General features: G+C 40.1%; 1 protein-coding gene across 2 annotated transcripts in view; it reads left to right on the top strand.

The window, feature by feature from the left end:
- The first annotated feature begins 1,229 nt into the window (after positions 1–1,229).
- Rundc3b (RUN domain containing 3B) overlaps positions 1,230–25,091 on the top strand; it is a 135,437-nt gene continuing 111,575 nt past the window's right edge. For both annotated transcript variants that reach the window (XM_027391546.2, XM_027391545.2), the window contains exons 1-2: positions 1,230–1,723; positions 17,752–17,867. In XM_027391546.2, the coding sequence (XP_027247347.1) occupies positions 1,605–1,723; positions 17,752–17,867 (235 nt within the window). In that variant the 5' untranslated portion in view covers positions 1,230–1,604. The remainder of the gene's footprint in view (positions 1,724–17,751; positions 17,868–25,091) is intronic.

Below are 25,091 nucleotides of genomic sequence, written 5' to 3'. Positions count from 1 at the left end.
TCTCCAATTTGAGTTCCATTTATCATTGCTAATGGAAATATTTTGCTGAGCCAGTGCATCTGTTTTCTGGGGCCTGGTTCTGAAGTCATATTATTAGGCTAGTAAGAAAAGACAAGAAATGGCGCCTAGGAGGGGAACCTCCTGACAAGCATGTATGTCAGTTGAACAGATAGGGGATATTTGAGAACATGGGTATTGGCAAAAATCACATACCCCCGTATGTGGAAATTTACCTGCTTTTAATCATGTGAAAGATCAAGTTTATAGCCTGTTTTATTATATTAATGCACGAATATTTACTGCAGTAATTTAATTCAGATGTTATTTTCCTACGTATATATTTATTTTAACATACTTAGATTTAATAAAGAGGTGAGACTTTGTCCTGATGATTTTGGATTTTCAAAATTTAAGAATATCTGAAGTCTGCACATAATGGTTTAAAGGCAGGTGAACAGTGGTCTGGGGTTAGTGTCAGAGGTCAGGGCCTCAAGCCAGGAGCCTCCCACAGTTAAGACCAGAGAGAAAGTGGAACCTCCGCAAAGTGGTCCTTCCAAGCTGTGCTGCATTCAGGCCTCCAAGGGCAGCATTTCCCTCCGACCTCGGTCAAACTTCCCCAAGGCTGGCTAGCTGCTGCCCAGTTCAGATGTCACTGCCCCGGACACGAGGCTGCACGTTCACACAACACGACATGGGACGATGGGGCGAAGAGAATCAAGAATTCAGACCTAACCAGACTCCTGTGACGTGAAAAGCCAGGGGCACACTCCCCGATGCCACCGTGTCGCTCTTTGTCAGGCTTGAAGAGGGCATTGGGACAAAAGGGACCCGTCTTCTAGGTAATCTCTCCCACTTCCCTGCACGGTGGCACTGTCCTGCGGGGGCTACTGAAGCCCCGGGACCGGTAATCTGTCATGGAAATCTGACACTTAGCCTGGTCCTGGGGTCTCCTGTGGATCCAGCGAGCAGAAGCCGGCTTCCCACAATCCCTGCCGGACCGCCGGCTGCTTCGCCGCGTGCACGCCGCAGCCGCACCAGCCGGCTCCGTGGTCTGACAGCGGCCCACGCGCCGGGGCGGGGCTTGAGGGAGCGCCTTTAAAGGCGCCCGCCCGGGTCCCGCCCCCCGCCTCCCGTCATTGGCGGTGTCCAGCGCGGCTTTGTTCCCATAGGTGCGAGGGGCGGAGGGGGGCGGAGCTGGAAGGCTCGCCCGCGCGCTGGTGCTGCGCCCCCGGGGACCCTGTCTCCCAACCCGCACGCGCTGCTCCGGTGCACGGAGGCGGCGGCGGCGCGCCAGCGAGCGAGTGAGCGAGGGAGGGCGGAGGTGGCTCGTGCGTGCATGCGTGCATGCGTGCGAGCGTGTGTGTCTGTCTGAGTGCGTGTCTGTGTGTGTGTGTGCGTGCGTGCGTGCTCGCGCGTGTGGAAGCTGGGTCCCGGGCGCAGGTGCCCCGTTGCCTTCCGCACCCCGCCAGCCTCCCTCGCGGCTCCTTCCCCGGGCCCTCCTGCACGGGCCGGGGACGGCATACCGAGGGCAGGCCGCGCGGGACGGAGGGGTGCGAGGCTTGCGGGACCGCCTCAGACAAAGGGGGCGCGGAGGGGAGCCCGCCATGGCCTCCCGGAGCCTGGGGGGCCTGGGCGGGAGCCGCTGCGGCGGCGGCGCCGGCAAGAAGAGCCTCAGCTCCCGCAATGCTGCGGTGGAGAGGAGGAACCTGATCACCGTGTGCAGGTGGGCCGGCCGGGGAGGGACGGAGGGAGGGAGGGAGGTCCCGGGGCCCCGCAGCTGCCCGCCCGCGGCCTCTGTCCTCGCCGCGCCCGGAGTGTCCGCGGGCGAGCCGGGCCCTGGGGCGGCGCCGGCGGCGGCTGCGCTCCGCGAGGCCGGGACCACCACTGGCTCTGCACCGCCTTGGAGGGAGGCTGCCCGGGGCGGATCTGTTTGCACCGGGCTGTCCATCTAGTGTCTGAGTGGAAGAGGGCGGAGCAGCAGCGGCGGCCAGCCCGAGCGCGCTCTGCGGGTTTCTTGTTGGCCTAGGTTGTCACTCCTTTCGTTGCGAGCATATCCTCCGTGTCCCGGTGTTGAAGTCGCCTCAGCCACAATGCCAGAGATGCTTGGGGCGCGGGGGTGGGGTGGGGTGGGGGCACTGTGGAAGACATAGTCCCTAGGAAGAGCCCTCGTCAGTCCTTTATGCGAAGATCTGCCCTGCCTTAAATCTGGCTTGCTGACTGTCAATGAATTCCTTCCCCTGGGAAATAGCGAAACAAAATAACCACTACCTAGAATTCTAGAATTCAGAGAGAACCGACTTTGGATTAAGCTGATATATCTTCTTTAAGTCTTGTAAAATTCTAGGCATCCATTTCTTAGGAACCAGTCAGCCAATAAGCTCTGTTAAAATTACTTTGTTCCATCATACTGTTTAATCATCAACCAGTGATAAGTCTCTGATTTTCAGGTAAATGTTGAAGCATTTCCCTCTGCAATCTATGCCGTATTTATTTTTCCCCTTTTGTAAAAGCTTGTCTAGCGTCTTAAGCAGATTGCAGGTATATGTAGTAAGAGTTTGTATTCAATATCTAAGCAACTTTTAACAAGTTGGGTTTAATCAGTGCTCATCTATCAGGAAGACCTTCACTCACAGTTTGCATTATAAGTGGCAAAATAATATGGACTATATTTATTATTTATGCTGTGTAGAATACAACCTTTGGGACAGATAGGCTTTATTAGATTGTTTTAAATTGGGGCAAATTTCTAAGTTAGGTACATAGAAAAATAAACTAGGTAGATAGTTTTATCTTTAACAGATTAAAATTATTTTTTCTTTAAAGAATTGAGGATGATTTGACATTGGAAATTGGAAGGAGTTGATCCAGTGGAAATGTAACTGAGTTCAACACTGTTACTGTTTTGGATTTTGGAATTAGGCTGTTTGGTAATATATGGTAGTCAGGAAAAGAGATTAATTGAATTTTGGTTCATTATGATTGTGTGTGTGTGTGTGTGTGTGTGTGTGTGTGTGTGTGTGTGTGCGTGTATGTAATTCAGTTTGTTAGAGAAAAATTTATGTTTTGCATACTAAAATGATTGTGTAGTACTTATTTCAGCAAATAAAGTGTTTAGCATATTTTTCCATAGATTGTACTGCAGAGAAAGTAGGTCATTTGAGAACTCTAAATTTTCCACACTCAACTCAAAAATATTTTAGTTACTCTATTTATGTAAAGAATCTTTATTATTTTGGAACTTTGAAAATTAAGGCACCCCCCCACACACACACACAAACATTTCTCCTTTCCCTCTTCCTTGCTGTGTGGCCTTAACTGGCCTGAAACTTTCTATGTAGGTTAGGCTGGCCTCCGGCTTACTGATGCCTACATGTCTGCCTCCTAAGCATTAGAATTTCAGCCATGTGCACCATGCTGGGCCTGCCTATGGGCTTTTTTAACTTACATTTTTCATCCATACAAATTCAGGTGTTAGTCATTTTTTTCCTGTTGTGTTTTATGTATGGGTGGTTTGCTTACATGTGTGTCTGTGCACCATGTGTGTGTGTAGGGCCCACTGAGGCCCCCAGATGTGTCATATGCTCTGGATCCAGAGGTACAGATGGTTGGGAACCCACATGGGTGCTGGGAATCAAACTAGAATCCTCTGGAAGAGCAGCAGGTTCTCTTAACCACTGTGCCATCTCTACAGCTCAAGCTTATGTCTTTTAGAGCTCATATATTTCTTTCATCTTAGTCCTATTGGAAAACACAATTAAAATCTAACTCACCTTTCAGTTTATAATGTTATATAAAATACTAAAATAATCACGTTTAAAAATTTGATTACACATTTTACCCCTGAATGAGGAGGTCAGTTTGGAGGTCTGAACAATCTATGGGACCACTGGTAGTGGATCAGTATTTATCCCTAGTATAATAATGGACTTTGGGAGCCCTCTCCACATAGAGGGATACTCTCTTAGCCTAGACACACTGAGGAGGGTCTAGGCCCTTCTCCAGATGATATGACAGACTTTGAAGATCTCCCATGGACGGCCTCACCCTCCCTGGGGAGCAGAAAGGGATTGGGATGGGGGTCAGTGGAGGGCAGGGGAGGAGGGGAGGGAGAAGTAACTGAGACTGACATGTAAATGAAGCTTGTTTCTAATTTAAATAAAAAATTTGGTTATACATCTTAAAACAATATTTGTCACACTTTTAAGTCAGTAGTTGTACTGGCTAGTTTTATGTCAACTTGACACAAGCCAGGGTCATCAAAGAGGAGGAAGCCTCAATTGAGAAAATGCCTCCAAAAGATCCAGCTGTAAGACACTTTCTTAGTGATTGATGGGGGAAGGTCCAGCCCACTGTGGGTGGTGCCATTCCTGGTAAGCAGTAGCTCTTCATGTCCTGTGCATCAGCTCCTGCCTCTAGGTTCCTGCCCTGTTTGAGTTCCTGTCCTGACTTCCTTTGATGATGAATAAAGATTAGTATAAGCCACATAAATCCTTTCCTCCCCAACTTGCTTTTTTTGTCATGGTATTTCATTGCATCAATAGAAACCCTGAGACAGTAGTTAAAAGGAACTTCTCATAGGAAAAAATCATACTTTCCATCTTGTGGATTAAAAAAAAAAGACAAGGTGTACAATAAATTAATCAGAATAGAGACATATAATGATTTCATGATTAAAGGACTTTAGTAAGATGAAACATCTTTTTCTATAGGTCAAGGTATTGTTTCAGAACACCGGTATTATTTCAAGTTAGAACAGTACCACATTTCTTCAGTGTGGTCAAGGAATAAAGAGCTCATATTTTGTATGTAACTAATATCCACTCTGAGCTTAAAATTCTTCCCTCAACTGTGCTGCTTCAGTCAGCACTTACTGTGAGATAATGAAGCTTATAATTTCACACACAATAAACAGTGTTGAGACATTTTAGATAAATTGCTTAAGAAAAGAAGAAGTTGCTCTACCTTCTCTAGAGAAGAATGTGACAACTACCAGTAACCGTATGCTGGGTCTGTGTTTATGAATACATGCACTGTGCAGTGGCTGTCCTTGGACACTGGCTACCTTAGTGTGGTTTGCTAAATGACCCCCTAAGACTTGGGTTTAGAGTTTTTTGTTTTTGTCACCTACTGTTTCTTCCTGTTGACTTTGCTGTTGTTTCTTTAAAGCGTGCTTCCAAAAATCCCTTTTCTTTACACTTCACATCTTGGCTTTCAGACTGTAAGTTGTTGTGAACTAGGAAAGGGGATACCTAGATTTGTGCCCCAGAGGCACAAGTTAGCTGAGAGAACTTTAGCCGTCTTAGCATTTTAGATATTGGATAATCAACAGGAAATGTCTTGTTCTTGAACTTCGTAGAAGTTCAGATGTAGATATGTGAACTCGTACTGAATAGATTGATAGCAATATCCTTTAAACACAGTAACCTATTCTTTGTTACTACTTGCTTGAGTATACCTTGTAAGAGTGGTCATACCTTGGTATGATGAATATCAAAGGTTATTTTAATCATGGTATGTATAGTAGAACATTGATCAACATTTTGGGGTCAGTCCATATCTTCATAGAGCTTCTGAGTATGCAGAATATGAAATTGTTCCATATGGTTCTATGGCTCTTATCCAGTTATGCACTGATGATTTCAGTGTTGATTGAGAGTTAAGCAATCACAGAGCATTTTCTTGATGGCACACTCTTCTAAAGCTCTGCCAGTTTGCTTTAGGCATTTATATCAACAATCCATTTGTAGATTATTTGTATTTGTGGTATTAAGTGTGGAGACCTGTGGAGATATTTTGTTTATGATCCAATAAATACAGATTTCCTGAAAATCGGAGTGCAAATCTAGCCACACTAGTTAGACGTAGAGGCCAGGGAGTGGTGGTACACACCTTTAGACCCAGTGCTCAGGAGACAGAGGTAGACGAGTCTGTTAATTCAAGGCCACCCTGAGCTTCATGAAATTGATCCAGTCTAAAAGAGAAACAGAGATCACACATAGGTGATCTCAGCACTTGGGATCTCCAGGCCTTAATCCCAGCACTAAAGAGGACTTTAAGGCAGAAAGAGACAGGAGCTCAGTGCAGTCTGAGGTTTGGTGGAGAGCAGCGTAGTCTGAAGATAGAGTCTGAGGACAGGATCGCCCCTTTGGTCTGAATGGTGCTAGAGGTCAGAACTCTCTAGTAGCCAACTGTTTTGCTTCTCTGATCTTTAGCTTTAACCCCAATATCTGTCTCTTGAGTTTTTGTTACTAAGGACAATTAGAATTCATGCCACAGGGACCAGGATAAAATATTGTTCTTTTAAAAAAAATATCAGTTGACATAAGTACCACTTACTGAAAAGATCATATTTTGTTTAATACTTTCAAGTGTTACTTTTGTCTTCAGTTAGGCCACAGGACTTTTCTACCTTTGTTTCTGAGGTCTTTCTATCATTTCATTAGTCTGTTTGTCCCTGAAATAATATCATACTGTTTCTGTAATAACTGTTGCTTTATAATATATCTTATTGTGTGATAATCAAGTTTTGTAGCTTTGTATTTGAAGATCATCCTACCATTAGCCCTTTGCCAGCTAAATTGTGATCTACTTATCAGTTTCCAAGAAAAAAATTCTTGGTGTTTAAAAAACTTTACAATTTTAATATGTGTATAATGTATTTTGGTCATTCTGCATACTCACATTAACCTCTCTTATCCCTCTCATACTACTATTTCTAGATTCCTGGGAATTTTTTCATCTTAAGTGGTTACTGAGTACTATGTTGTCAAATGCTTTTTTCTTTTTCTTTCTTTCTTTTTTGCCTAAAAAGATTAAACATGATGCCCACAACCTTTACCTTCACATATCAGACTAGTTTAGAATAAAACACCAGTACTTCTATAGTTCCTTTTGTCTACTATTTTAGTTTCTACCAGAATGTTAGTTACATGTTATTTTGCCTTTCCCATGTATATATTCACTTTCCATTCTTTTGGAATGAATGTTAAAACGATTTAAATTATTAATATGTTTTACAAACCCCACAAAATGTCAGAGGAAAATGCATTTCTTAGTTTTCAGGTAAGATGGCAGACTAGATAGATGCTTGTGCATGAGCTTGAGTGAGCCAGAGGCAGTGTGGTAAAGGGGAAGCAGATACTGAGTGGCAAAGAGAGAACGGGCATTGGGAATAAAAGATAGTGAAGGGGCAGCTACAAAGCATAGAGGAAACAGGACAATTTCTCCATAACCTCACCTGACTTGGGGAGGAGGGCAAAGCAGAACAACTCTGGGGAAATAGACAGTGCCAATTCTGGTCTCAGGATAAGCCCAGTTCTCAAAAGTCTTAGATCCAGGGTATGTGTCTGTGTGCAGAGGAGTGAGTGGGGTTGGTGTGATAGTGGTTCCTGTGGAGGCCAGGGTTAGAGAAGGGTATCACGCTGATATGTCTATCTTGGAGTGTTATAACATCACACCATTTTGAGAATGAGCTTTTCTGGGGACCTGAGAAGAGTTCCCAGGTCAGCTGCCTTAGTCAGCAATCTTGGACACCCTGCCACAGCATTTGGTTGAGAGACTGTTGTAAGAGGCAGTTTTAGAAAAAGGGAAGGCTTAGACAAGGATCTCTCCCTCATAGCATCTTCACCTGCTTCTTACCAGTTTTAGTACCAGAGAGTTCAGACTGGAGGACGAGGTGGTCAGTGGCTCCATATCAAAGATGAGCACAATGTGCTATAGATTACTGTGGAGATTGTGAGCTCTGAGCCTGTGCCCAGTGATTGGTACCTCCAAAAGCTGTCTCCCTGCTACCTGTTTGCTTTGAGGAAGGATTGTGAGCTCTAAGCCCATGTCCAGTGGATTGCCCAATATCCCATTTCCTCTCAGCTGCAGGGTGGAGTCTAGCTGTCTTAGTTAGGATGTAATTGGTACTGGCTTACAGTTCAGAGGTTTGACACATTATCATCATGGCAGGAAGCATGATGAAACACAGGTAGACATGGTAGTGGAGAGGTAGCTGAGAATTCTGTGTCCAGATTGGCAGGCAACAGGAAGAGACAGTGAGTCACTAGGCCTCGCCTGAGCTTCTGGAACCTCAGAGCCCACCCTCCTCCAACAAAGCCACACCTCCAATAACACCACTTCCTATAAGTCTATGGGGACCATTTTTATTCAGACAACTACACTAGCAAAGAATGCCCTATTAACGCTGGTACTCTAACCCAGCATAGAATTCACTGACCCGTTTGCTTCCCCCATATTCCTATTTTCTTGGACATTAGCTGCCCTTGGATGTGCAAACCGGGGACACCTATGTGATGAATGGGAACTTGCCTGACCCATGTGCTACAAAGCTTTTTGGAGCTACCAGCTGCTCCTGAAATGCCCAGAAAGGAAGCTTCTGAAGTGCCTGCAGCCCAGACTCAGACAGTATACCTTTACTGTTACACCTAGCACTTCATGTGCATACTTTACTCCCTAGTGTGGTGGCCTTTGTTAGTCATTGTTCTGTTGCTGTGAAGAGACACCATGAATGACCATGGCAACTCTGATAAAGGAAAACATTTATTTTGGGCTGGCTTACAGATTCAGAGGTTTAGTCCATTATGCTCATGACCGGAAGCATGGTGGCACATAGGCAGACATCGTGCCGAGTTCTACAGCTAGATCCACAGGCAGCAGGAAGAGGGAAACTAATGAGACTGGCTTGAGCTTTTTAAACCTTACCACCCAATTCAGTGACATACTTCCTCCAGTAAGGCCACACCTACTCCAACAAGACCACACTTCCTAACAGTGCCACTTGCTGATGATCAAACATTGAGATCTATGTGCCTCTGTGGGCCATTCCTATTCAAAACACCATAGTTTACTCTCTGGCCCCCACAGGCTTGTAGCCATATCACAATGTAAAACTGCATTCAGTCCAACTTCAAAAGTCTCCTTAATCTACCACAGTCTCAACACTGTTTAAAATCCAAAGTCTCTTCTGAGACTCAACGCAGGCTCTTAACTGTAACCCCCTGCAAAATCAAAATGAAAAAGCAGATCATATACATCCAACATATAATGCCCAGGATATATATTACCATTCCAAAAGGGAGGAAAAGCAGCATAGCGAGGAAATAGGGGAATACTGGACCAAAGCAAGACTGAAAGACAGCTGGGACAACGCCAAACTCTGCATCTCCATGTCTGATGTCAGAATGTTCTTCAGATCGCTACCTCCTTTCAGCTTTGTTTACTGCAACACACTGTTTTCTCTTGGGATGGTTCCACTTCTTACTAGGAACTCTCCTTGGCAGGTATCCTATGACTCTGGCATCTCCAACATCTTGGGGTTTTTAAGGCAATCCAGATTTCATCTTCACAGTTTCACACATAGGCGTCTTCTGAGCCTCCATTCAGGAGCATCCCTGACACATACCTGGAGGTATTTCTTAGTCCTCTTGGAGGGGGATTCTGTAACCCCTTTCTTGTCTCCTTGACTCTAAAGCCAGAACTATGTGGCCAAAGCTCTGAAATTCTGCTGCTTGCTGGGGCTGGAACATAGCCCCTTCGTTCAAAATATATTTTCACCAGTTTCCTGGTTTTGAGGGTTTCCTTTGCTGTGTAAGCTTGGCTGTCCTGAAACTTGATCTGTAGACCAGGCTGACCTTAAACTCAGATCCACCTGCTTCTGCTTCTATCTGAGTGCTGGTATTAAAGCCTGTGCCACTACATCCACTCCTAAAGTTTTCTTTAATTCTTTATTTGGGAGAGCTCTTGACCTTAGGTCACCACTCACTTTATTTCATTTAGTGTCAGTTTTTTTTTTAAACTTCGTGTCTCCTTGAGCACTGGGCTTAGCTCCTTTTCTTCCTGGTGTTCATTTTCTCATCCAACTACATTTTGTAATTTTCCTTGTTTGGCTTGTTCCTTTTCATTTTACCTCCGCATAAGAGTAACCATTAATAGCCACATGGTAGAGTCAATACTAGATTGTCTTGAAATCTTCTCTCCCACTGCCATTAATCTAAAACTCCAGTTTAGCCTCAAGCAGTTTTTTTTTTTGAAAGAGCAAAAAGTAGCCACATTCTTCACGAAAATATCACAAGAACTGTCTGTAGGCCATTTATTAATATTTTTCCTCTCTAAAACTTCTTGAGCTGAGCCATCAGAATCCACATTGTTCTCAATACCACTGTCTTCCTGCTTCTACTAGTATGTCCCATTAAGCCCTGCTTAAAGTTGCTTTCTTAGTCCCCAAGTCCACATTCTGCCTACAGGCAAGATGGTCATGCGTGTCACAGCATGTGCCATACTCAAGTCCCTGGTACCAACTTCTGTCTTGTTTTGCTGAGAAGAGACACCATGACCATGGCAACTCTTATAAAGGAAAAAATTTAGTTGGGGCTGGCTTATAGGTTCAGAGGTTTAGTCCATTATCATCACAGTGGGAAGAGTGACGGCATGGAAGCAGACATGGTGCTGGAGAAGGAGCTGAGAGTTCTGCTTGTGGCAAGTAGCACGAGGACAGTGACTGCTGGGACCTGCTGGGACAGGGTTGGGCTTTGAAACCTCACAGCCTACCCACAGTAATACACTTTGTTTCAACAAGGCCATACCTATGCCAACAAGGCCACACCTCCTAATAGTCCCACTCTTTGTCCATGGGGCATTCAAAACTGTGAACCTATGGGGTTATTCCTATTCAAACCACCACAGAGCCACAGAGAGATAATGCAGTCGATTCCAATTATAACTCCCCATCAGATGAATTTTGCTATTAGACAAGAAGCAGCTCAAATATGTTAAACTTTAATACCATCTTTTAAAAATATTTTCATGGGAGCTGGAAGACGGCTCAGTGGTTAAGGGGATTTACTGCTCTTGCCGAGGATCTAGGTTCAGTTTCAGCAGCCACATGACAGTTCACAACTGCAGGCACCTCCAGTGCCAGGGATACAGCGCGCTCTGGCCTCTGTGGGCACCTGGCGTGCATGTGACACACATGCATGTGTACAGGCAAAACACTCATACGTAAAATTTCAAAAGGTTTGAAAGTAGTTTATGCATAATAGTCTTTAATTTATGTACTTTTTCTTTATTTTTTGATTTCTTGCTCCTTGTCCTCATTCTTTTCCTTTTCTTTTTTCTTTTCTTTAATTTAATGCTTTTTTCCTTTTCATAACTCTTCCTTGACTTCATTCTTTTATTATTAATACTTGTACATTTATTAACTTTTTTCCATTCCATGTTTTATGCATTTTATCATATTTTTATTTTTTATTTTTTGGTTTTTGAGACAGGGTTTCTCTGTGGCTTTGGAGGCTGTCCTGGAACTAGCTCTTGTAGATCAGACTAGTCTCGAACTCACAGAGATCCGCCTGCCTCTGCCTCCTGAGTGCTGGGATTATAGGCATGCGACACCACTGCCCTGCACATTTTGTTATTTTATAAATTTTATTTAAAGTAGAAACAATTTTATTTTACATATCAATATCAATCCAAGTTCCCTCTCCCTCCCATCTTTCCATGCCCTCTACCGACCACCCCCCCCATCTACTCCCCAGGGAGGGTGAGGACTTCCATGAGGGATCACCAAAAAATCTGTCAAGTCATTTGGAGCAGAGCCTAGGCCCTCCCCTGTGTATCTAGGTTAAGAGTATCCCACCATGAGAAATGGGCACCAAAAGTCCGTTCGTGTACTAGGGATACATCCTGGTTCCACTGCCAGAGGCCCCATAGACTTCCCAGTGCTCCTAACTGACACCCACGTACAGGGGGCCTAGTTTGGTCCTATGTTGGTTCCCCAGCTGTCAGACTGGGGTCCATGAGTTCCCACTTTTAACTTCATAGTATAAATTCTTTTCTTACTGTTCTGTGGTTATTGGTATCATAGTGGCTATAATAAATTTAAAGATTGTGTGAGTGAGGGGCTGGAGAGATGGTTCAGAGGTTAAGAGCACCGACTGCTCTTCCAGAGGTCCTGAGTTCAATTCCCAGCAACCACATGGTGGCTCTCAACCATCCCTTATGAGATCTGGTGCCCTCTTCTGGTGTGCAGATATACATGGAAGCAAAATGATGTATACATAATAAATAAATAAATCTTAAAAAAATAATTTATAAAAAAGATTGTGTGAGTGGTGTGTGTGTGTGTGTGTGTGTGTGTGTGTGTGTGTGTGTGTGTGTAGTGTATGTGTCAGGTACACTCGGAGGGCAGAGAAAGATGGCAGATGTTCTGCTCTACCATTCTTTACTTTACTCCCTTGTGACAGGGTGTCCTACTGAACCTGGAATTTGACTGGCTACCAGCAAGCCCCAGACTCCTGTCTCTGTCTTTCATAGGCCCAGCTTTTAATGTAGGTGTTGGTATCCAAGCTCAGGCTCTCATACTTGAGCTATAAGTGATCTTACCTATTTAGCCATATCTCCAGTTACCTAACCAGATCTTTTTAATGATAAATTTTTATTTTTGAAATTATAATTACATCATTTCCCTCTTCCCTTTCCTTTCTCCAACCTCCCTCATCTTTGCTCTCTCTGGAATTCATGGTCTCTTTAGTTGTTGTTGGTCATGTGGTATAGGTTTTATTGTATTCCAATTCGGAGTTCACTTTGAAGGTATAGGACTGTTACTGGTAGTGTGTTTTCTTCACTTTGAGTGGTACTAAGAATTGAGGTCTCAAAAAAGAATACTCATTAAGCAGAACCACAGAAGAGAAACCTTTCCAAATAGACACATAGAAACAAGAAATATAAAAACAGAAGGCACCACGAATACTCTAATAGGTCATAACACTTCAATAATTGAGTCCAAATACATAGAAATGAAAACCTGACAACTCAAAAGTCTCATGTATAATAATCAAGTAACAAAAGATTTACATAATCAGATGACTAAAGAAGACAATTCAGAACCTTTATGAGAATTTCAGCAACCAGGATGAGAAATACAATATTCTAAATGTCAATGTGAGGAAAGATGGTCAGAATATTTATGTGTTATAATAAAAGCTATTTAAAAACCAGAGGCAGAAGGCTGGAGAGATGGCTCAGTTGTTAAGAGTGTTGATGCTTAAATAAGAGATACCATCAAAGAGGGAACCAGTATAGTTTTAAATCAAAATCAGGCACTAGGGAAATGTCCAGAGATCTACAAGGATGACACCAACTAACTATTCAAGCAACAGTGGAAAGAGTACCTTAAATGCCCTCCCCTGATAACAAGATTGACGACTAACCTTACATACCATCCTAGAGCCTTCATTCAGCAGCTGATGGAAGTAGAAGCAGATACCCGCTAAAAACTGAACTGAACTGGAATCCAACTTAGTTGCAGAGAAGGAGGAGTGATGAGCAAAAGGGCCAAGGCCACGCTGGTGAAACCCACAGAAACAGCTGACTTGAACAAGGGGGAGCTCTAGCTGGGAAACCAGCATGGAACTGATCCAGACCCCATGAATGTGGGTGTCAGTGAGGAGGCTTCAGAAATCTATGGGGCCCCTTGTAGTAGATCAGTACTTATCCCTAGCATAGGAATAGACTTTGGGAGTCCATTCCACATAGAGGGATACTCCCTCAGCCTAGACACATTGGGGAGGGCCTAGGCCCTTTTGCAAAGGATATGACAGACTCGGAATGCCCCCATGGAAGGACTCACTCTCCCTTGGGAGCAGAAATTATATTGGATAGGTAGGGTGTTAGTGGGGGGAGCAGGGGAGGAGAGGAGGGAGAGGGAATGGGGATTGACATGTAAAACAATCTTGTTTCTAATTTAAATTTTAAAAAAAATTAAAAAAGAGTGTTGTTGCTATTGGAGAAGAGAGGGGTTTAAGTTCCAGCACCCACATGATGGCTAACGTGTCTGTAACTCCAGTTCTAAGGTGTCCTCTTCTGGCCTTCTCAAGTACTAGGGGCATGTGCACTGTATATCCATATATGAAGGCAAAACATTCATATACATAAACTAAAAATAAATCTTTAAAAATCAGAAATAGGCAAATGGTTGAATTTAACATGTGCATTATAGTTTGTGTATTTCTGCTTAAAGGATACATGGAAGCATTTTTCTCATCACAATATTTTTGGTAGATTAAAATATAAGTACACAATGGCTGAGAATTCTTACATTATTGCTTGAAAAGGAAAACAAATTTTTGACTTCTTAAAAAATGTCTGGTATTAAATATAGAAAAGACAAACTATCTATTTGAACAGATATCTCCAGGATCATGCTAGTGTTTCTTATTATATTTGTGTCTTATCACTGTTGTATGTGCACATGAGTGTAGGGATACAGTACACAGACGTGCATGTGCATGTGGAGACCAGAGGGTTAAGTCAAGGGTCTCTTCTATTGCTCTGCATTGAACCTGGTGATTAACAGTTTGGTTAGACCGTCTGGCCAACAAGCTCCAGAGGTCTTCTTGTCTTTGCCTCCTAGCACTGGGATACAGTATGACTATGCCCAGGCTTCACATGGGTACTGGGGATTGAACTCAGGTCTCTATTCTTGTGTGGAAAGCACTTTACCCATCAAGTCATCTTCAACCCCTCTGTCATATTCCCTGACAGCCATTTTCTTGTTATTTGAAGATGGAAATTATTTTTTTCCAAAGGAGAATATAGTTACTTTGCTTGTATGGGATCCAGTAAATTTAGTATTAAATAGTGGAAGAAAAAAACTCTTATCTTTGATTTGTACATTCTTTTTTAATAGTGTCAGGCTTGGGCTGAGGGAGTGACTCATGAGGTGGCTCATGTAGGTACTTGATGCCAGGAGAGTAATAGGGAAAGCTTATTCAACTATCAAAGATCAAAGTAAGTTCTAATCCAGCTTCTCGGTGAAATAATCCCTGTTAGTGAAATAATCTTCCACTATTTCATACTAAATTTACTGGACCTATGTTTCATGGCATTGAAGTAAGGGATAGAAGGTGGGGAATTGCAACCAATTGGAGCAGTTTGAATAACGGCAAGATAACTGACCGTCATCTGGTTTGCAGCTAGATGTTTGTGGTGAGTAGAGGTACTAACTTGGGAAAAGCTGGTGTGATCATTGTGTGATCTAGCTTTTTTGATAGCTGCTCACGAAAGATGCCAATGACAGCTTTGCCACCTCACTTTCTGACACTTTTGCAATTGGCAAACACAACAAACCACATGTATCCCTGCCCATGGAAAGTGAATCCACTTCATTATTGCTGAAGAGAAAAGAGATTAGCAGCCAAACAGTGAACAAAATAGTCTCTAAGTAACTTGTGGGAGAGATGATTCTACTCTTTACATTAAGTCTCTATAGCATATGTTTAGAAGTATTTGTATAACATTCAAGAGAAAGAGCTTGATCAAAAAATGTGGAGAGTTGATTCAGATACAGAAAGGAATATGGCAGTTTGTCAAGGTTATACAAGAAGTCAAAGAACCACCACTCATTCTGCTCTTGATTTGATTTGTAAAAAAGTAAAGAATTTTAATTCCCAGTATTTCAAATAATTTAAGTTACAATATTCTATACTAAGTGATTCTACTTTTTCATTTTCTATATTATAATTGGTCAACTAGAGAGTTTTTTAAATAACTTGACAAAAAATTATAAAGATTAAGGAAAATGTAATTTTTTCTACTAAGATGATTTCGTGTGGTTTCTGCTTTTTCTTAGTTAGGGTTATGAGAAAACAGCATGACCAAAACAACTTGGGGAGTTACCTCAGCTGACAGTTCCACATCACAGTCCATAATTTAAGTCAGGACAGAAACACAAACAAAGTGGGAACCTGGAAAGCAGGAGCTGATGGACAGGCCAAGGAGTGCTGCTTACTGGCTTGCTCCGTATGGCTTGCTCAGCCTGCTTTCTTAAAACACCCAGGACCACAAGTCCAGTCGTGGTGTCACCCACAGTGTATTTTGCTCTCACATCAATCACTGATTAAGTAAAGACTTCACGGGCTTTTCCCACAGTCCAGTCTGGTAAGGAGCATCTTCTCAATTGAGGCTCCCTCTTCCAAAATGAGTCTATCATGTGTCAAGTTGACCCACAGTCATTTTTGCAGATTTCTATCTCAGCTATGCTGAGGACTACTTTTGCTGAAAATTTTTCTGTTTAATTTTTTAAATATGAAAATGTAAGTGGCATTTTCTGTTAATGATTTTATTTTTTTGAGATTATAATATAATTACTGAATTTCCCCCTTCCCTTTCTTCTCTGCAAACACTCCCATATACCATTCCTTGTTATTTTTCAAATTCATGGCCATTGTAAATTAAAAATTCATTTGCATTGGTTACTTTTCTGTTGTTATGTTAAAACACCGTGACTGGGGTAACTTATAAAAGAACAAGTTTATTGGTACCTATGGTTCCATAGGGTTGAGTCCATAATGGCTGTGTGGAGGCATGGCAAGCTGGAAGCTAAGAAACTGCAAATTGCAGGGAGCTCAGAGCTTGAATTGGTGTGAGTCTTTAAATTCTCAAAGGCCACCTCCAGTAGCATATTTCCTCCAACAAGGATACACTTCTTAAAATTTTCAAACAACCCTACCAACTGGAGACCAGTTATTCACATACCTGAAACTAGGGTATATTGCATTCAAACCACCACATGTACCTAGACAATAAAGATACTCTTCAGAACTGCTCAGAACATTTCTGTTCATCGACAGTTAGACAAAACCATCTAACATGTCTGTTTTATAATAAAGTATTAAATACTTAAACCCATGAAATGGCTTAGTGAAGGATATAGGCACTAACTTCCAATTAATTAATTAATTAGTTAATTAATTAACCTGAGTTAATTCGCAGGACCCTCATGGTAGAATGAGAAAACTGACTCATTCAAGTCATCCTCTGTGTTACCTGTATGAACATATATAACCAGAGATACACAGACACAAGTTAAGTAAATAAATGATTGTAATGAAAAAATTATTTAATGTAATTTATTGAATACTATACTGAAAGTAAAACAGAGTAATTATGTAGATACACTTAATTTATTCTAATATTTATAAGTCAGCATTTTGTTTTTTGTTTTGGAGACTAGGTTTCTCTGTGTAGCCCTGGCTGTCCTGGAACTCACTTTGTAGACCAGGTTGGCCTCAAACTCACAGAAATCTGCCTGTCTCTGTCTCTTGAGTGCTGGGATTAAAGGCATAAGTCACCACCTCCTGACTCAGAAGTTTTTATAGTATTAAGAATTACTAAATTATAATTGTTTCATATTTTGATTCTGATTTTAATAGCTGTAATGCAAGGACAGAAAACTACCCTAAAGTCTTACTTTAAGCAAAAGGTATCTTAGCCATTTCAGCATTCCCTGAGAGACTACCCTCACACTGAGTAATTTTTAAAAAATAAAACAATTCATTGTTCACAGCTTTGGAGACACCACTGTCCAGGTGCCAGGAGACTTGGTGCTCTATAGGGCCCATTCTTCTGTTTGGTGCCTTTTTTGTCATTTTGTAACAGAAGAGGTAGTCAAGCTCTTTTGGGCCTCTTTTACAAATATACTAATAAAAGAGCCTTTCTTACTTTTTGAAGACCTAGGCTGTCATTGATGCTAATGCCCTAGGCCTCATCAGCAGTGTAGGATCTTGGAGAGCATTCAGCATTCAGACTTTAGCAGTAACGTGGAAGCCTGTTTTCTGTAAAATTTTTAACTTACAGAGCACGTTGGATAAATACAATTTTCAGGATTCTTTTCCAAATACCTTCTCATTTTTTTCATACTTAAGTGAATGGATTTACTCTCTCTAAAACAAACAATCATCTTATTTTCCATAGATTTTCTGTGAAGACCCTGATTGATCGTTCTTGCTTTGAAACAATTGATGATTCTTCTCCTGAATTTAATAATTTTGCAGCTGTTCTGGAACAAATTCTAAGTCACCGGCTAAAAGGTAATAGCATTGATATATTAATATCCTTCCCAGAAAATGAGAAGATAAACTTTTAGAAATATTATGGTGTGTTGTGGATTAGGTAGCTATCATGCTACACTTAAAAAAACCAAAAATCTGACTTTGTAATATCTGATCTTTGGGTCTGTGTCATTCAAAAAGAATCTTTTTAATATTTAATGCTCATTTCTAGGATACATTACTAATGGTGAGTATGGATGCAGTGTCATGTGTCTCTAATCTCAGATGCTTATGTCTGTGAATTTAAAATCAGCCTAGTCTATACAGGGAGTTCCAGGCCAAGCAGGGATGCATGGTAGTCCTGTCTAAAAACAAAGCAAAAGTGTGGGGATGGAGAGTTTGCTCTGCAATTAAGGACACTTCTTGTTCTTACTGAGGAACTGGTTTTGATTCCCAGCACTCGTATGGTGACTTAAAAACATTCATAACTCTGATTCCAGGCATTCCAACAGGCATGAGCATGGTACATATACATGCATGGAGGCAAAAACATTCATATACATAAGGTAAAATAATAAGTCTAAAGAAATTAAAGCTTGAATTTATCCATTGCCATATACAAGAACAAAGCTCGTTTCCCAAAGTACTACATTCAAAAGCTTAAGTGTTAACACACCCTAAGATTACTTACCGGTTTTAAGCATTAAATTGGCATGTTGATTATCTGTATACTTCCTTAAATTAAATACAGTTGAAAACTTTAGCAATAAGTACCTTACAATAAAGGTATGACTTTGACTTTGTTTTTTAATCAGTAAGCATATTTATATCATAAATATGAATCTCTTAAAATGTGAAGGGCAGCAGTGGAGTTAGCGGTAACTGCCCTTGCTCAAGTAAATAACCTCTATCCATGCCCATGCGTATTCAAGCAACCCTAGTTAAATGCAGCAGATCACACACAAAACAAAGCAAAGGAGGAGAGTGAAGAAGAAGGGACTCAGTGGAAAGGATACAAGAGAGTAAAGGTGTGAGATGATCAAAATCCATATGTGTGGAATTGTGAAGAATGTCAATTTTTAACTTAAAGGGTTTATGGGAAACACTGTCTCAGAATTCACATTTTTAAAAATTAACAACTAATATCTAAAGCCAGGTGTAGTGATGCTTGGCTTTAATCTCAGTATTCAAAAGCCAGAGGCAGGGGGATCTCTGTGAGTTCAAAGCCAACCTGATCTACATAGTGAGTTCCCAGCCATATAGGACTACATAGTGAGACCCTGTCTCAAAAACAGATAGTATCTTAAGTATAATTAATGAAAACAGATATATCTTAAGTATAATTAAGTATTATAAGTCTTAATAACAACAAATAACTTCATTACATCAATTCCATTATCTAGTCTCAAAAGAAAACTTGGTTACTAAATGTCTTTGCTTTAGTTTTTACTTTTTAAAAATAGGCTGAATGATATAGTTTTAAGTTTGTAATAGCAATTTGCTTTGATAGTTTACAAGAACTTTCAAGTGAAGTCTGGAAGTTAATTATGTTCTATACTTTTTAACATTGACAGAAAGTTATGCTAACTTCTAAACCATTTGAGGAAATAATTGAATTAACATGGGAGCAAAACTTCAGAATTCATTTAGAATTCTGTAGTTAAAATGGAACCCATAAAACCACCAACACCTTTTCTGTTAAACTGGATTGTTTCACATGTAAAAAGTGTCATTGCTTTTCGTTTTTGTATTTCTGTATTTCCTCAATTTTCTTTTGTGAAAATATTTTAAAACGAATTACGTTTTTTGTGAAAGTGAAAAATATGGATCTATTTTACAATGTTTTTAGAATTATTACTTGTGTACTAATCATATTTTTACCAAAATTTATGACTAAATAGCACATGAAATAAAATATGCCATAGTGTATTTTAATATTCACACACACTTTATCTTATGGAAGTTTCCCTGGTTACCATTTATAATATAATTATCTCACAAAATACATTTCAAACAAAATGGTCAGTAGAGCCAGGCAGTGGTGGCGCACACCTTTATTCTCAGCCCTCAGGAGGCAGAGGCAGGCAGAGCTCTGTGAGTTTGAGATCACCCCGGTCTGGAGTTCCATGACAGCTAGGCTACATAGAGAAACCTTGTTTAAAAAAACCAAAACCAAAACCAACCAAACAAACAAAACAAAAACTATTAGTAGAAAAATATAAGGGTATCTTGAGATTCCATGTTGAGTACCTGGGCAGACTCTCTAGTATAAATGGACTCCTTTTATACAACCAATAGACATCTTCTAAGGTGTGCCTCAGTAAAATATAGATTCAGAACTCATTGCAGAAAATTAAATGTTTCTGTTATTTCTGAGAAATCTATAATGAAACTATAAAATTGAGTTAATTTGCCAATATAAATTTTAGTGGTGTAAGTAAGGAAGCTAATATAAAGTTGAGGAAATAGCTCAGTGGTAGGGTGCTGTACAAGCAGGTACAGGGTTCTAGCTCCAGTCTCCAGTGCCACAAAGCTCAAGAACAAAAATTCCATGGACATAATAAGGTATTGCAGGTTTAAGTTGAATGAGATCAATAATTCAAAGCATGCTTTTAAAAGAGTTTATATAAATCAACTATTGTGGTTGCTGTGGTTGTTAATAGATATGGATCATGAGATGATTTTTGAGAAAAAAATAGTTGAAAGTCTCAAGTGCCTAGAAATTTCATGTTTTCCTATTTTTAATAATACTATATAATAAATTGTATTTTGGAGGTTATGTATTTTGCTGTATACTAAATATTTATTTAAAATTTTATTTTATTTAAAACTAATGTTTTATGTAAGTACAAATAAAAAGGTTATAAGTTTTACTCAAGCTACTACTTGTTTCCAAAATAACATTTGACTTATACATTAAATTTTCTCCAGAGAAAGATAAATATCTTCCTCAGAGATAGTGTAGGCTGTACTGCCACAGGTAAACTGAAGAGCTGACAAAATTATTTAGTTTTAATTCATTTTTAAAAGTCTCAAAATTGGATAAAAGGAGGATTTAAAAACCTGTCATGAATATTATTTGCACTAATCCCTTGATTCAATGGTTTTTTTCTAGACTATAGTTGAAAAAGAAGAATTCATCACAGAATATTAAAAATAGTAAGCCATGAGTTCTGTTTCTTCAGTTCTGTACCACTGAAACTTCTAGTCATTTTAAAGTATAAGTTAAACACAATACCTCTATCTGTAATCACAGCTTTGTAGAGGCTGAAGAGACTATGAGGTTGAGGCCAACCTGAGCCTTATAGTAAGACACTTCCCCATCTGACTTTGTGTCTTTGAATAAAAGCCACTACAGAAGCTATGCAAATAAGTGTTCTGCTCAAGTCAAGCTTTTAGCCATCTCAGCAATAACTGCATCCTCACTGTGTGTTTCCCAGGACAAGGGATCATACGATGAGAAGTAGCATTCTGTTGTAGTCTAATGAAGAAATGCACTCAGTAGTATTTCTTTCTTTCTTTTTAATTTGAGACAGGAACTTTCTGTGTACTCCTGCTGTTCTGGCACTTACTTTATTGATCAAGCTAGACTCTCAAGATTGATCAAGCTGAACTCTCAACTCACAAAGTTCAGTCAGCTTCTGCCTCCCAAGTGTTGGGATTAAAGGTGTACACCACCACACCCAGCCCACTCAGTAGTATTTCTAATTGGTGGATTTACAGCCTTTAGTTTGAGCACATCTGATCTCTGGTACCAGTAAGGCAGTTCATCAAAGTTTTGAATAGTTTAGGTAGTTAGAAAATTCTTGTTTATGATGGTACAGGAGGCAAAGGTGTTTGCAACCCAGCACGATTTCACAAATTGATTTCTGTGACCCACATGATAAAAGGAGAGAATCTGCTTCCAGAAATTGTCTTGTGTCCTCTACACCCGTGCTGTGACATACACACACACACACACACACACACACACACACACACAATATAATTTTAAAAATTAAAAAAAGTTTTATGTATACCAAGCCAACAAATCTCAGTGCTTTGACTTTTTTCTGCTAAATTTTCAAATGTGAGCTTAATAACTATTACTATTATCAAATGCTTCTCTCAGGTTCTCCTCTTGTCACTCCTGGGTAGATAGCTGTCTATAGTCCCTTCAGTCTTCTGAACTACTACAACACTGTTACTCTTCCTGGGGATCACTGATCTGTTACTGTTCCTCTTGGAATCTAGTGTTTGAGACTCTGTAAAGTGACTCCAAAAGTCTAAAGCCTGTAGTATTCATAACTTAAGATTCTGCTAACTGTTAAATTTCCCACACCACATGTTTGGTTCATATTCAAAGTAAAGCCAAAGTACAATCCCAAGGCTTTCTTACATACTATTTCAAACTGCAGAATTAAGAGCCCACAAAACAGGAGAAAATATTTGTATATTATACATCTGATAAATTAATATCCATAATATATAACAAACTCAAAGAACTCAGAAAGTGTGTTCTGAACCCCTGGATTCCTAGCACTGAGAAATGAATCATTAAACATGAGTAGTTAAAATTCTTTGAAGACCTGAATATACATTTTATCCAAAGAAGATACAAATAGCTAGTAAATATGTGAAAAGATGTTCAGTATCACAGATTATCAGCAAAATGCAAATTAATCACAATATTGCCAGCAACAAGTATTGGCAAAGGTGTATAGAAAAAGAAATACGTCCACTCCATTGGTGAGAATGTAGGTTAGTATAGCCATTATAGAAAACACTGTGAGAATCTTGAAACAATTAATACAATTTATTATGCAGTAACCCCATTGTTGGTATATATCCAAAAGCAATAGGATAAATATGCCAAGGAGTTATCTTTTGCTCATGTTATTTGCAGCATTGTTCACATTGTCCAAGGTAGAGAATCAACTTAAGTGTCTTCCTACAGATAAATGGATAAAAATTGTATTCTTTGTATTTAACAGAATACTATTCAACTTTAAAGAAGTAGAAAATCCTGTCACTAGCAGCAACATTGGTGAACCTAGACAACATCATGTAGCTACTAAGTAAAACAGTTTAGTCACATGAGGGCAAATACTGCAAGGTATCTGACGCCCTCTTCTGGACTTTGGGAGCACCTGCACTCACGTGCTTATAAATACACGCACATAATTTAAGAATAGTAAAAACATTTAATGTACATAAATCCTTCATGATCATAGATACTAGAATCTTTAATCAAATGTGAACAAATCACACTCTAGAATAGAAGAATGTTTCATGGTTGAAAATTTCATTTTAATTTAAATGGGGTTGTGGTAGACTATATCTACATTTAGGACATTCTTTTGGTCCTTTTGAAAGTATACAATAAGGGTGTTGAAACCACCATTTAAGGGATATTTATACGGCATCTGAAGTCTTTCAGGGCCACAGACTTCATGAGGGCGTATGTGTGGGAAAATGCCCTGGTAGCTTAGGTTTTTGGTGTAGGGCGAACACTTATTTGCAATCCCAAGAATGTTTAATCACATAGGAACATTCTGACTGTTGGAAAGCACAGCTACTGAGATAGAGCTGTTGTTTTGTTGGTACCTCATGTCTAACTCCTTCTGAGACTGTTGAAGGTCTCAGGGCTGATCTTACAACTGTCTGTTGATTAAGACATTTTCTGATGTTGAAAAACTGAAGTTTTATAGTGAAGACTAGAGTCCGAGTTTAATGATAGACTCCCAGGAAACAGAACTTAAGCCAGCTGTAGGGATCCCCTCTCCCAGCTCTGCATTCCTCTACCTTCTACCTAACAAAACCATGGCAAACTTCCTCTGTACACTTAGCAAATTCAGAGAGTACGTGGAGGGAAGCTAGAGTGCATTGTTGATGGCATAAAATACTACTATACAGCCTCATTAAAGTATGCTTTTATTTCCTAGAAATCCTGGGCCTTTAGTCAAGAGACATAAAACCTATTTTTAGGCAAAGTATATTTAGAGCAGTTTTATTTATACTTGTCAAAAAAACAGAAGCAACTCAGATATCTTCAACATGATAAATAGCTAGCTATCATATACAATGAAAAAAACTCAGTATTAGAAAATAGATCTCTACTTACAACATGTATGAATATCAAATGAATTATGATAAATATGTGAAACAAAATAATGAAAATTTAGATAGTGTATGATCCATTTATATGACATTTTGGAAAAGGCTACACTACTGTCTAAGTCTAGAGCAGTGGGTGCAGTTTGGCAGGTTGTTTACATAGCATCAACATGCTGGAGGCTATTCGGGTGATGGAATTGGTATGTGTCTTTTGTTTATAGTATGTGTCTCCTGCGTTTACCAAATTTGGTACAAATGTCTAGAAACAATGAACTTATTTTAAAAACAAGTTTATAATTCCCTCAATGGACGATCCTGCATTTTCATTATAATACATGAAATTCAGTTCCTTGATCCTCAGTTTCTTTAGAAGGCTAGATAATTGGTCACAGAGTACAGTAGAATAAGTCCCAAGGACCATCCACTTACTGTTCTCTTCATGTTTTTCTTGGCTAAACATTACTTGTCTCATCTATTTAGAAATGAGTCATAACCTGAAGTCTCTATTCTTTGTCTGGGGCAGATGCCTTAACTTTGTTACATTGTGCGTACTTTCTGGTTTTTCTTTCCATTTTAAACTCCTCTTACATTATTGTACACACATGCATGCACTATTCTTTTATTCCATTTATTCTAGTTATTCAGCAGCCCATCTGTCTTAGTTATGATTTTTATTGCCGTGAAGAGACATGACCATGGCAGCTTTTAAACAGGAAAGCATTTAATTGTGGTGGTTTACAGCTGCAGAGATTTGGCTCATTATCATCATGGTGAGACGTGGTGGTAGACAGGCAGACATGGTGCTGGAGAAGGGGCTGAGAGTTGTAATCTTGATCAGCAGGCAACAGGAAATGAACTGTGTTCCACACTGAGTGTAGGTTGAGCAAAGGAGACCTCAAAGCCCACCCCCATAGTGACATACTTCCTGTAACAAGGCCACATCTACTCCAGGAAAGCCACGCCTCCTAACAGTGCCACTCCATTTGGGTCCATTTTCTTTCAAACCACCACAGTATCCATTCTGGTTATTTAGCAACCCATCCAGGAAGGATTTAGGTTACAAAGATTAATAAGACATGCTATTTCTTGACACCTGAATTTAAAGGGTATAAAGAAGATAACTTAGCAATGATGTATGTCTGAATCATGTCATTATACAAGTATTAC

The sequence above is a fragment of the Cricetulus griseus genome, assembly GCF_003668045.3.
Source record: "Cricetulus griseus strain 17A/GY chromosome 1 unlocalized genomic scaffold, alternate assembly CriGri-PICRH-1.0 chr1_0, whole genome shotgun sequence".
In the NCBI taxonomy this organism is placed as follows: Eukaryota; Metazoa; Chordata; class Mammalia; order Rodentia; family Cricetidae; genus Cricetulus; species Cricetulus griseus.
Note: the sequence above shows the minus strand (reverse complement) of the source record. Positions and strands in the feature narration are given on the sequence as shown.